This window comes from Cloeon dipterum, chromosome 1, assembly GCF_949628265.1.
Source record: "Cloeon dipterum chromosome 1, ieCloDipt1.1, whole genome shotgun sequence".
NCBI classification, from domain to species: Eukaryota; Metazoa; Arthropoda; class Insecta; order Ephemeroptera; family Baetidae; genus Cloeon; species Cloeon dipterum.
In genome coordinates, this window is record NC_088786.1 from 16,718,177 (window position 1) to 16,731,646 (window position 13,470).

At 41.3% G+C, this 13,470-nt stretch overlaps 1 protein-coding gene across 2 annotated transcripts in view; it reads left to right on the plus strand.

The window, feature by feature from the left end:
• The window catches only part of LOC135947805 (glutamate receptor ionotropic, NMDA 3A-like), a 60,148-nt gene that overhangs the window by 18,394 nt on the left and 28,284 nt on the right, over window positions 1-13,470 (plus strand). For both annotated transcript variants that reach the window (XM_065496746.1, XM_065496747.1), the window contains exons 2-4: window positions 5,853-6,081; window positions 6,980-7,169; window positions 8,231-8,414. In XM_065496746.1, coding sequence (XP_065352818.1) covers window positions 6,015-6,081; window positions 6,980-7,169; window positions 8,231-8,414 — 441 coding nt within the window. In that variant the 5' untranslated portion in view covers window positions 5,853-6,014. The remainder of the gene's footprint in view (window positions 1-5,852; window positions 6,082-6,979; window positions 7,170-8,230; window positions 8,415-13,470) is intronic.

Genomic DNA, 13,470 nt, shown 5'->3' on the forward strand with positions numbered 1-13,470 from the left:
CACATGCACTGACTTGTGTTAATTAAAGCCTTCTATATAGCCTTCTTTTAATTATTTTTAACTGATAAATAATCCAGTCCCTTCTACACATATTGCACATCAAAGAGCCGAAAAGTAGCTGACACGGTCAGAAAATACATTGATTCTAAATGCGTCCAAAGTCCAAATAAAATATGCTTATCAAATTATGTAATTGTGAACGCTTTTTTACTTTATTTTTATAAATGTCTGTTGTAAAATTTTGAGTTAAATAAATTATTCATTCATTCAAAAAAATTTCTTTAGTCAGAAGTTTGAAAATATTAAAAAACCAGCAGAATTTTTAACCAAATCTAGTTTTCGTCATTAATTTCATGATGTTTATTTTTTTCAAGTTCACACAACTTTTTTTTAACATCGTGTGGCATTTGATTGGAAGCAGCAGTTTCGTTATTTTCTTCTAAAAGATCCAGCAAAAACGTTGCGTAAAAACTAAGTATAATGGAGAGAGCGAGAGAGCAAAGCGAGTAGTAGTTTTTGTCGAGTGCTTAAGTATTTCAAAACTGCGCCTATAGCTGCACTCGAGGATGCCCTATATTCCCCGACTCGTCTCATCACTCACGCTCTGGCGTAAAAACGCGAGAAAGACAAAGAAGAATATATGGGTGAGGCGGCTGCTGGCGTCTCACACGCGGGAATTTCGAGAACAAATAGCGACTCCATCCTTTCTTGCCTTTTGAGCACAGAATTTCGTTGTTTTGAAATATCGCTTCCGCGCGCCATGCCCAACTCGCGTATTCGCGTCACGGAGTCTGCGACGAATATCAGCGCGCATCTGGTCCACAACTTGCTCGTCAGGCCGGCCGGCCGGCAACCTTAATTGCACAAGGTCATGGGGTTGGGATTTTCAGACGCTCTCGAGCTTCATTTAGAAATAAATCCTATTTTAAGCGATTTATTATTATAAGAGTTCTCATTCGTGAAATAATATATGGGGCGGCTATCTGAACCGGCTGCAGCCGAATTTTGGTGCGGCAGACAAATTTTTAAAAAGTGAAGTTTGATAGTGCTTAACGGCTTAAAGGAACGGAGGCCAATTTTTTTTCTCCACCGCTTTCCGATTTTTCGACTTAGAGAAGGTTGTAAATTTGCTGCAAAAAATCTTGGTCATATTGCATTGAATATTTGAAGAGCCTATATATAAGGTTCAAAATAAATATTTAACCGTATTTTCCTGTGCGAAGAATGTACAGGTGCTAAAAGTAATCAAAAATAGTAAAAACTCTTCTGGAAAATTGAATTTTCGGAAAAAGAATCGATCCGAAAAGGTGAACGATCTTGACCGAATTTCTGGTTTTGGTAGCTTTAGATGATTGTAAACATGGCTCAAAAGTCTTAAAATTCCATAATTCGTGCTTATTTAATGCGTGAACAAAAACATCAAATGTCTAGAAATGTAAGTTGGTTGTATCAAATTCCCAACCCCATTCATCTCCGAGCAGTGTGGGGCGGCTGCAATGATTATTATTGCTGGCACCGCCTGCGTTGCCAAACGGCCGCGCCTTTGACCTCGGCCAGAATTTGCATTGCCGTCAAGGAGTTGCAAAAGCGCCCATTATGCGTTCGCGCCGAGCACGTGCTGTCGCAGCGAGTTAGCAAAATCCGATCCTTCCAACGTCAGCAATTATTGCTGCTACTGCAGACGACTGAATAAAAATCGTGCTTTTCCTTGTTCCTTCCAGAAAGGGATTTAATTTTGGCTCCACTTGATGGTTAATTTGTTTTACTGGAATTCCGGGGGGTTTGGGTTTCGAACAAAGAAACTCTTAGTAATTGAACTTATGAAATGTATGCTACTTGATGTACGAAGTTCATTGGTTGAAATTTCTCAATTCAGCAATTTTAGGGACTTGCTGAGGCTTGAAAAATATCTAAAAATTAAAAAATGCAGTCTGATCAAATTTTAATTTCATTTTATTTTCTACTTTTCCAATTGAGCAATTTAAAAATTTTATGTGGGTGGTAGTTGCATATCATTTGCTAGTAAAAATACTAGTTAATTTTAAAAACGGCATTTTTCCAACAACAAATTTTCCAACATAATATGTTAAAAATTTACAAATTTTTCCAGCTTATTACTGTAGCATGCTATTAACGTATTATAAAAGAGACTATATTATACCTATTATAAAATAGAGTCTATGCCCTTAAAAATTATCTTTATGGAACGAAGAAAAGTGGCTCAAAAACTAATTTTTAAAACGGTTTGTTAATAAATCTAACTCCTTTGAAGCTCCTCAAGATGCTAACGCTAACACCATTAAATTAATTCATTTTCCTTCGGTTCTCTCGCTGCTTAAGCAATGAACTCACTACCAAAATTGTACGTGAAATCAGCTCAAATTGGACTAAAGCTTTTTGGATAGCAAGCGTAATGGAACGTACACGTCGCTGAGCATTCATGAGATATGTATATTTTATATGAAAGTCAAGTTCAAAGTTTATATGTATTTCCTCCCTCCCGTAACGATTGCACCAGGACGAGATTTTTCCATAACAACAATGCGCGTTTTCAACGAATGCTTTTAGGAGGGATAAGGATAAAATTCGTTACATGCCAGAGGAGTGAGCGATGAAAAATAAACAGGATGGTTGGTAAAAGCGATCAATAAATAGCTGAAACCTCGATTTTGTCACGTCCCCCTGGAGACATTCCAAAGAGAGTTATTTATTATTATTATTATTATTTTTCATCAGCAAACATGTGCGGTTGGAAATTTCGCCAGTAGCTATTTTCGTTATTCAGTGTGTGCATACACCGTAGAAGTTGGGCTCGCATTCCATCTGTCAGAGCGGCGGACGGGATAATGCACGTTACATAAACTCGGGGAATTTACCGCAACTTTTTTTCTTGCTACCAAGGCAAACACGCGCCGACTTTTAGGGCTAATTAATGAGCCCGCGAAGATGCTGAGAGTCGATGGAATGGGCCGCCTCCGCCGGCGTGGAGGAAAATATTTTTCAAGCCTCTTATCCGCACAGGGGAACCTAAGTCTGTCCGAGAAGATCAAGTCCAAGAAAAGAGATATTATACACTAACTTACTTAAAAAAATAATACTTTTTAATCAATTAAAATTAGTTTTTTAGACATGACGTTTTCTTTTGTTGCAATTATTATTTTTGATAATTTAACATTTGTTATATTAGATCTTTTTAATGTTCATTTCTACAAAACGAGAAAAATTGACCGTTCAATCAAGATTTTACCTGAAATTCACAATTTTAAATCGTTAAATTTTATGATTTTCTCAGGCTTTGCGGCTAAGTGTCAAGCATCCTTTTTTAATATCCAGGATTCCACGCACCGCAAGCTATGGTTTCTTCCAGTGGTTGCTTTTTACAGAATTTCTAAAGCATGTGTGTTTAGATATCAAATTGCCAAAATTTAAAAAAATGCAGTCATTTTATCAACACGGTTAACTCAATTTTGAGTAAAATTGATTTTTTTTCAAATCCCTTAAATATCAATTCAAATTTCATTGAACCTGATATATTACAATTTGATTAAACATAACAAAAAAACTTATGAGCCTTAATATGCGGTGTAATATATTTGAACAGGACTCTAGCTTGGTCCGTGTCAATAGCAATTTTATTGCACTAATTTAAGAACGAAAAAGGTTCTTTAAAAAAGTAGTTTTAAGGCTTTGAATTCTGCAAGGGGCATTTTTTTCTGGTTTTTAAGCCTCTTTCAGGAGCTCCTAGGAGGAAGGCGCGTGGCGTGAGAAATGGAGCCCTGTCGGCTGAAACGACGCCCGTTTCGTACCGTGAACGTAGATGGAGGGGCTCAGATAGCGCGCTGCAAGAACGAGAGGCTCGATTCGCGGGAGAGAGCGCTTAATCGAATATTTGAGCCGCGACACGAGATTTTAGAGCAGAAAGAAACCCGTCGCAACAGTTTCTCGGCCGCGGGCTCGCCGTCCAAACAATCAAACCGTAGATCGGCAGTTATGTATTATGCGCTGCGTGCCGAATAGGTTTGTTCACTTGGCTTCGCAAGAGGGCACAAAGCGCCGTCGGAGTATAATTTATTCATGGGCCTCTGCCGTTCGTTTGGTCGCCGGCAGACTGTTGAAACAACATTGCTCTCTCGCAGCTCGCAGCCCGCAGCGCGAGAACCAAAATATGTAACCGGTGCCAACCAGCTTCCGTGTCTGACTAAACAAGAGATATAAACACCGGTGAAAAAGGGTCGAGGATTACATTACTGCTGAGTATGAAATTACAATTATTATTAGAGCTGGGCGCGGCTTAAAGAGAAAATAATCCCTTTAGCAACAGGGCTAAAAGTGGAAGAATTGCAAAGGGGAAAATAATAATATTGCGCAAAATTACCTGGGCGTGCCTGCCAGGGGTTCAAAGTGTTGCAGCAATACGAGAAAACACTTTGCATTTCAGAGCCATGTAATTAGGGTACACTTTAGAGAAAGCGAACAATAAAACCGGAAATGCCGGCTGCATAACTCTAGGCAAACTCGCTACTTGCTGGTTTGCACCTTTCCAGCATGCGTGATTTGGCTTCACGGGACGAATGTCTAGCGTTTAAAAAAAGTCCTCGGTGCGGAGGCAAGTGGCCCTTCAGTGGGCTGGGTCCCTGTGCGGCCTGGTGCGCCCATGTTATCCGTTCGCGGTGTTATTGGGACCCGGGGTTTCAGCATTCGTGCTATAGCTCAGTGCGCGCCATGCCCGGTCCTCGGATAGGGATAAAAAAGCAAATAAAAAAATTGCTAGTCTAATAAATGTGCATGCCGAAAATGTTTCACTGCGGACAGCCATAATTGCGACTGTCGTATTATTCCTGTACAAAACAGCTTGCTGGCTCGTATTTTTAAGGCATTCCTAAGAGTGTCACGGCAATTGGATAGATATGTGAGCATTTCCAGAGAAAGCAAGAGGTGCTGGTTGGTTAATCGGCTATCAGCTTGAAATGCTCAAAAAGTTCGACGGGCTGGGAGGCGCACCGGCGCCGACTCGCATCTTGCTGATTTTCACACCTTTTCCAGCGGCCTTAGGAACGAATTTCTGGCATTTCAATAAAAGACCTCAGTGCTGGGAGGCCACATTGGGCCCAAGCTCCTCTGCTCTGCGGTGTTATTGGGGCCTGGTGAGCTTATAGCCCATGAAAGTGCTGAGCAGAGGTTAAAAAAATACCTTTTGTCTGCACTATCTGCAGAAATGAAAGAAAATTATGGCAGTTTTTGTCTCCCAAATGTAAGCCATCCGAAAGAAATAAATCTACGGTTCGGCCATCACACTGGTTTGGTCGAGACGAAGTTACATGTTGCTTAACTTGAGAGGCAAACAACCAGCCGGCGCACTCACGTCCCGTCCCTTTGAGGAGGCCACTATTTTGAAGAAACTCGCACTCCACGATGATGAATTGCGACTTTTTATGTGACTTGGTGCGGCGTGTGTTGACGTCACACTTTTCTGCCTTCCCCGTGATCGCACCCTTTCAAGGAGGCGGGAAAAGAGCGAAGAAAAGACTTGCCGAGGAAAACACGCCGCAAACACACACTCGCAAATATGCGAGGCCTGTTTACTCCCAGGCAAAATTAATTAATGCCTCTTTTCAGCACAAAATCCACTCTGCCGTATTCAAGCCGCGCCCTCGCATCCCATAAATATTTTGATCCGATACAAAAAGTCTCGGCGGCAGTCGTCTTTTCAGCTTAAAACTTTGTTGGCTGCACCGCCGCCGCCGCTGCGAGAGGAGCAACTTTTCCAATAAATCTCCCCACCTCTAATGTTTCCCTTATCTCTGGTTGCAAATCTAACCCGCTCTTGTGTCTTGTCTCGTCCATGCTCGCAGATCGAGGCGCGATGCTGGATTCTGCACGGCGGATCGTGGCCGCCTGCGTGGCCCCCGCCTTGGCCGCCGGCCTCCGGGGAAGCCGAGGGGTGTACCCGACCTGCAACCCATCGCTGATGCCGGCGCCCGACCTGCGCAGACGCTAACTCGCCTGGCCGCCTCATGAGGCCGCCCCTCGGCATGTTCGCCGCTCTGCTGCTGGCGACCTCTTCGTTGCTCGCTCTTACACGTGAGTTTTTTGCACCTATTTTCTCGTCCCACTAAGACTCTCAGTTACAATTCGTCCAAGACCTCAAAGAATTATTGATTTAAAAGTTGATGAGAAATCTGATAATGTCCTGAAGGTAGAATGAAACGCACTTATCCTCGTTGGGGTTCAAAAGGTTTTCATTTTTGAGAGTGTCAATCGATTTCTGAGGGGCAATTTAGATTTGGCAGCCGAATCACTCGGTCAACAACTCAACACGATGTACCGAAAATAGGCGGAAACGTAAAAGATCGTTTAGCACTTATATGGTCTTGACCTAGCGAAAATTGCCAATTTTCCAATAAGAGTTCTTAAATTGGTCCTGGCCTAAGATCGAGAATGCAGCAACAGCCAGCGCAGGTCAGCCAGCAGGTAACCTTGTTGCTTAATTGCGCTGGTTGTCGCTGTGGCGCTGCTGTCTCGATCTTTGGTATGTACGCTAAGACAAAAAGCCAACCAGATAACCGCTCCCTTATCTGATTGGCCACCGGCATTCTTGCAGCATTTTGTGCTAGGTTGATGCCAAAAACCGCTAAAATAAGTGTTTTTACGTTTCCACCGATATTTGGCATGTCGTGTTGAATTTTAGACCGTATATTATGTTTCAGTTGCGTAACCTGATTCGACCCTCAGAAATCGACTGTTCTCTCAAAAAAAAAAATTCCGGTGCCTCTTTTAATATTTTTTTTAATATTTTGGTCCTAACACTGACTATCATACCACCAAAGTAGTCCCCCTTTAAAATCGTGACCATTAAATCCTACATTTTCATGAATTTTTAAACCAAAATTAGTTAGATTTAAGTGCCTTGTGGTCATATCTGGCGTATGTTCCGTTTTTATCCGCTTAAAAAAATTAGTTAAAAAATTTTTTCTCGAAGGTGGCGTGTCCGCTGTGACGATCAACGTGGCGGCCGTCTTTGACGTTGGCGAGTCACCAGCGCTAATGAAGAATCTGAACCGCGGTTTCAGCGTCCTCAACCGGGACATCCTGCGCGAGGTGAATGTCACCCTGGCGCTGGTGTCCCTGCCCGTTGGCGAAGACGAACTTAACATCTCGAACAGCAGCAGGTTGGTTTGCATATCTTATTCGTTTTTATTTTCTCTCGACTGGAAACGCGCACGGAGAAACCAGTTAGGGAGCAGGTGCCGATCGGGAGTGGCAAGTGCGTGCTTTGCCTTAAAATGGGGGTTTCATCATTTCTAGCTGCTGCCACCCTGGAGACGCGCAAATTCAATCCTCACACAAAGAGGGAAGCGGCGCGCAAATATTTGCGGTGTGACACGCATTCTTCCCCGTTCGCGGAGAAGTGTGAAATCGATTTTTTCTGCGCACGGGTTTTTGCAAATGCAGGAGCAAATGCTATTTTCCGCGCGAATGTTTGTCTAGGCCGCAGAGTCCCTCTTTTATTCAGGCTAATTTGCTCATTTTACTCTGTGTAACTCGTAGAGGCGTGTCGCTGTAAAATAAAGTTATTAATCCGCTGAGCCGGGGCGTGAACGATTATCACCGCGCGGAAGCTCGTTTACAGGGTTGAGATTTTAGACGGTCGAATGTTATTTTCTGCTCGTCTGATTTTCATTTAGCCATCAAACGAACACGAATTATGCAATTTTAAGACTTAAAAGTCACACTACTTCAAACCGTCTAAATGCTTTAGAGCTCATCTTCAACTTGAAATTTGCTCAGATCGCTCAATTTTCTGGTACTATAATTTTTGTAAATTTAGATGCCTGTTATTCTTGGCATACAAAATTTTCGATAATAAACCAATTAGCTGCAATAAGATCACTATATAAAATTAATTATGATTTTTAGCGTCTTTGTAAATTTTTCATTGAGAAAAAATACCTGAATGCAACATGAAAATCTCTTTTACAACAATAAAATCGAAATTAATAGGCAATCTCTTACTAACAAGTGATATTTTGGTCAGAATATTGACCTAAAAGATTAGTTAAACCCAAAATCCTAATATTTTTCTGGAAAAAAAACATCTTAAAATCCCAACCCTTCTCATAAAGGCGAAAATTGGTTTCCAGTTGAGATGTGATTAATTATGATGCAACGTCACTTTTTGCAAACATCCAATTTGCATTAATCTTAAATCGATTTTGTCGGTTCTCAACAGGCCCAGTGGCAGCATGGACGGCGCGATTCGTGATTTTTGCGCGGCCCTTGAGCGTCACCGGGTGGTTGCTGCGCTGGTAGTTGGCTCGGGGGCGGCCGCTCGTGGCGTCGTCATGGCCGCTGGGGCCGCCGCCGTGCCTGTCATCTGGGCGAGGAACGACTCCAATGCACCGCTCTACCATCAGGTGAGTCCAATCTGAAGATGATTTCACTTTTATAGCTCTCAAAGCGTTAAACCCGTCGCAACAAACGCGTAAACACCTTCTTTTACTGCGCGTTGACTGTTTTTTCGTCCTTCTCATTTCGTCTTTGATTGGGCGATAAAAGTTAAATCAGACGAGTCATAAATTCGAGATGCGGGTGACTCCTGATTTATCGGAATAAATGCTGACTTTTCGCCTGACGCTGTTGTTGTCTGCGGAGACGTGCCACAATTTACATATTCTTGAGCATATATAGAATTTTTGTTTACGATCAGAGTGGAAGACAACAAAAGGGTCCTGTCTCATTTTTAATCCCGAGGCGGAGGCACCATACTTCCCTTTGACTGCGTGTTGACTTAAATAACGCCAATCGATAAATCAAGTCTTCCAGCGCCTTCGAAGGGCGCCAGCCAGCCCTTTTTTCCAACTCCACCCGAGTTAAAAGGTGTCCGCAGCGACAATGAGAGTTTTCTGCATCTGTCACGTTTTCTAGCGTCCCAGTGGGCACTCGTTAAAAAGAAAGAAGTTAATCAGATTTCAAACGAGTTGAAAAAAGCTAGCGTCTATCATAAAATAATAATCATTTGAACGAGTTGCAAAGGCCACGGGTCACTGCAAACGAGGACAAAGCAAATCATGCGCAGAAGACAAGATTTATTCTCTTCAGAAGGATAATACTATTCTTGATCAATTATTATTTTCCTTCGTGCCCTATAAAAAATAGTAGTAGCTTAAATAAAATATAAAGTTCAACCTTAAACCCTTATATAACAATTAAAATTATTATTAGAATTGTGATTTTTAGATGTTTTAGCTGCTTTTTAAAAAAATGTTCGACTTATATATTTAAATGTTTATTTACTTTAGAACTTGGGTTTAAACGGTTTCCTAGCTAATTTAGACTTTGCTTCGGATTATTTAACCCTTTATATACATGTCATTTACCGGGATAACTTTCATTTTCGATTTATTTTATGTTTTGTGAACGATTTAATTTCGTTAGAACATTTTGTAAGAGAATTAAGTTTTTTAGAAATTTCTATGACAAAGGTAATCTACAACACCTGTACAGAAACATAAAAAATTGATCGTTTTTGTCCTGATATTTGAAGATATTGTTTTTTTTTCACCGCCAAATCCTTTTTAAATTTTGGCGAAGACAAGAAAAGTCCACTCGAAACCATCAACACTCTTGCAGACGATTTCAAAAGCTCGCAACAATAAGCAGCATGCAAAATAAATCGTTCTCTCTTTTCCATCTTGAAAGAAACAATTTTTCTCGTGTGCCAGGAAAGAGCGAAGAATTTCGATCGTTGCGTTGACGTTGACTGATGATGGAGAATTGTGAAAGAAAGGGAAAAAGCTGAAGTTGGGTCAAGCGGCCAAAAACATCTTGCATCGAAAAGCGTTTTGCTGCAAACGCGTTAATAATGAATCTCCATACTTTTTGCGGTGGTTCAAAAAGTTGCGCTTGAAGAGGGACTGCGGGCTTAAATTATCTAAGCCCTAATTTGCTAAAATATGAGTCTCTCGCGCTGCGGTCCGAGTTATTGCCGGGCGCGCGCGCGTGATAAGGAAGAATGGGGCTGCCTCGCCCCAAGACGACGCAATTACAGCCGTGCTCGTCATCCCATATCATGTCTTGGCGTTTTATTGCGCCTGTTTTCGCCGGCACTTAAAACTTTTGCTCTGTGCCATCGGAACAAAGCTCCCAAGCACAATCAGCGGGAGGAGGGAACATGCGTTGCTCCTCTGATACACTTCTTCAATCATATGTTTAACTGTTGATTTTCAAGGGAAGCTATCATTAACTGGAGGGCAATGAATTCATTGGTAAACATTTGTTCCTTTTAAAGAAATGTCCTTCCTTTAAAGAAATGTATCTGCACCGTGTTTGACAAAGAACGAAGCATGCAAAATATAAATCATTCAACGCCAAAAAACAATTAATTTTATCAAGGACAATTTTTCAATTTTAAAATTGTTTTGCCGTGGTATCAGGAATATTTTAAGGAAAAAGTGACACAATTTTTAGAACACCATTAAACTCATCCTGATGCTCCCCTTTGACGAGCCAAAAAGGTTTCAAAGGCGATAACCTCCACTCCTTTTCATCCCTCCTGCACCCCTCGTTTTAATATAATTTTTTTCTTTTTCCAGCGCTTTTTTCCACCGTAGCTGTCCTTGAATGCTTGAATCACCTTACAAATAGTTTTACACACTCTCTTAGCACTCAAAACTTTTGCTCGAAAATTTTACCGTTTGATTACAATTTAGGCAACTTGCACTGTTGTTGCAGATTAACCCCTGACACTGTATGCATTCCTTGATTTCATTTGACATACTGTAAACCAAAATCAGTTCAGCCAATCGCGATAGATACGACAACAAAGATTTTTACTCTTTAAATCTTGATTTTTATGTTTCTACCGCGGTTTGCTGAGCCGATTTTTGGTTCTATTGTGATTCTTTATTGATATTATTTAAGCATCATCTTGAATCCTGATTCTGAAGATCCAAAAACAAAACAGATTGGGAGTGAAGTGGTGTGCATTGAGAGAAAATTAGCTTCGCCTCTGTGGTGATGGTGATATGTGTCTATCAAAAGAAATTGGAAATAAGGCTGCTCACTGTTTTCATGAATACTTGCCCCTTCTGTCTCCTTTATGGCTAGCTCTGGGCCATTTGGACGGTTCAGCTCTCACTGGGTGATCATCGGGTCCGCCAATCTGGACAGATAATCTGAGAGCGGCTGCTTTTTTTGCTCTAACCGCCGAGCTGCTTGAGTATATTAATTCGAGCCAAAATCGACCTATGCTGCTCGCCTTGGGCTTTTAATCTCGCCTCATCAAATGTTTGCCTTAAGAAAATCTGCTTGGAAAATTTCCGCCAGTGCAACGTCTTGCCTGGTGGAAAGTTAAGGATTTTTTCCCGCCGGAGAAGCGCAGTTGCCCCCTCAAAAGAACAACTATGTCAGTTGCCTGCGAAACAAAGGAGGGAATGAAATATTCCGCGATAAATTCCAGCGCCGAGGGGCGCGGTGCAGAATTTCTTTCTAACAAAGCCTCTTTTTGCCCTCTGCCTCGGCTGGAACAGCCGGTTTTTGCGCGGAATTAGGGCCTGTGCGTCGGTTCGATCGCCCCGTCGGTTAATCCAGAGATGCCTTTATTCTCTTGCGATCGCGATCGTCCCCCGAGGCAGCCGTCGCCAGAGTCAGAATGCGCCTTGTCTCTTTGAAGACAGCAAAATGAAAGGAAGGCATGCTATGTATTATGCTATCCGCAAATGATCGCCTTTCATTTCGCTTCCAGTCATGATGCGGTGAAGTAGAGCAAAATATATTATCCTCATTGTTTCTAGGTATTTATCAAATAATTATACTTACAAGGACACTAGAGATTTGGCGTTTTCGATCTTTGGTGAAATTATTAAATTTACGTATTCTACATTCTGAAAATAAAATTAATTTTTCTTCAAGTGTAATAGTTCCGAGTTGATTTCGTAGGTTTTAATGGTTGTTTGTAGAGCAAGACATGATCCCAAACCGTAAATTAGCTACTTGCATTGTACACTGTATTAGTATTTTTTATAAAACAAACGCATCCTAAAAATTTACTTGCAAAAGACATTAGTTATCAAACTGTTCTCGCATTTTTCAAGTTCCAACCCGTCACAGTCGGCATAATTAATAATGTTCGGTAGCCATTGATCGATTGTTACTCGCCTCTATCCCGTGGGAAATCCAAAAACCCAAAGAGGTCCGGTGCTTGTGAATAAACCATGAGAGTGCGAGGTGAATTGAATTTGCCAATCAAAACTCGCTTCTAATCGCAGGCCGCGAGCGAAGCTGCACGAGAGGAAATTACGCCACCCTCAAAGCCGGGCCAATTTCCTCTCATTCCGATCTCGGCGCCGAAATAAACATTTGCCTTGGAGTTAGCGAGATCTCGTTTGCTCGATTGCTCCTTTAAAGTTGCTTTGATGCGTCGTAGAATTGAATTCGTTCGCTCCACCACCGACTCGCTGAAAACAACGAAGCCGACAAGAAAGGAAAATGTATCGTTGCGTGATTTGATTCCGCAGGGAGGAAATAAATTACATACAAAACCTCAGGACATTAAATTGAAATTAACACAGTGTAAAATGTTGGGTGTAGTTTTTAGGAAGCCAGAAAAGGTTTGAAATTGCAATACAATATCGAATTTTCTGTGCTATAAATTTTCCCTCTGCCTGCGGTATTAATTTAAATTAATCAATTGGAGCTCCATTTTTGTTCCGATACACTCGAAATTTTGGAATCTGGTGGCTTCGCATGCGTGCCCAAAAAACTGATATTAGTCGAGAGCAGGCAAAGTTGGCAGATCGATTCATTTCTCCTCTGGCTGTCGATTGCTAGGCTTCTGGCGGGGAGAACTTTTCTGTTTGCCCGCAAACTCACCGGAACAGGTACACATAATGCTGATCAAAATGGATGCTGAAAATAGAACGGTGCTTGCCAACTTTTACTATTTCGCAACAGAGTAAGCAAGGACGAAATTGCCGTTCTGCAGGTAAAAGCCGGTGCCAACAGATTCAACGAATATCATCAGTCTGCTATTTTTTGCACATCACAACGGTGGCTCTAGCAATTCATCTTTGACACACAAATATTATTGAACGAAATGGCACTTTCCAAAGCATTAAACACCATCAACAACATTATTTCGGATCCTCTAATTCAAGGTAAAATATCAGAATTTTGCTCTCGTTCCATGAGATGTGGCAAGCCAAATTATTTAATGAAAATTTCCTTAAAAAAGTACATGTAATGAAAACCTTGAATTGGATTTTAAACACTCTGGAAAAACATCCGAGAAAGTAATTTCTTCTCTGCGATTAATTTGAAATAAACATCACCCTGACCTCAGCTAATCGTGAGTTAATATTTTATCGGAAGATTTTTCTAGCTTTCCTTTGTGTCATGATATTTTTGTAAGAAATAATTTGAAATGTGAAGTTACAGCATTTGAAATCATCCTTCCAAATCTTTTTTTAGCCT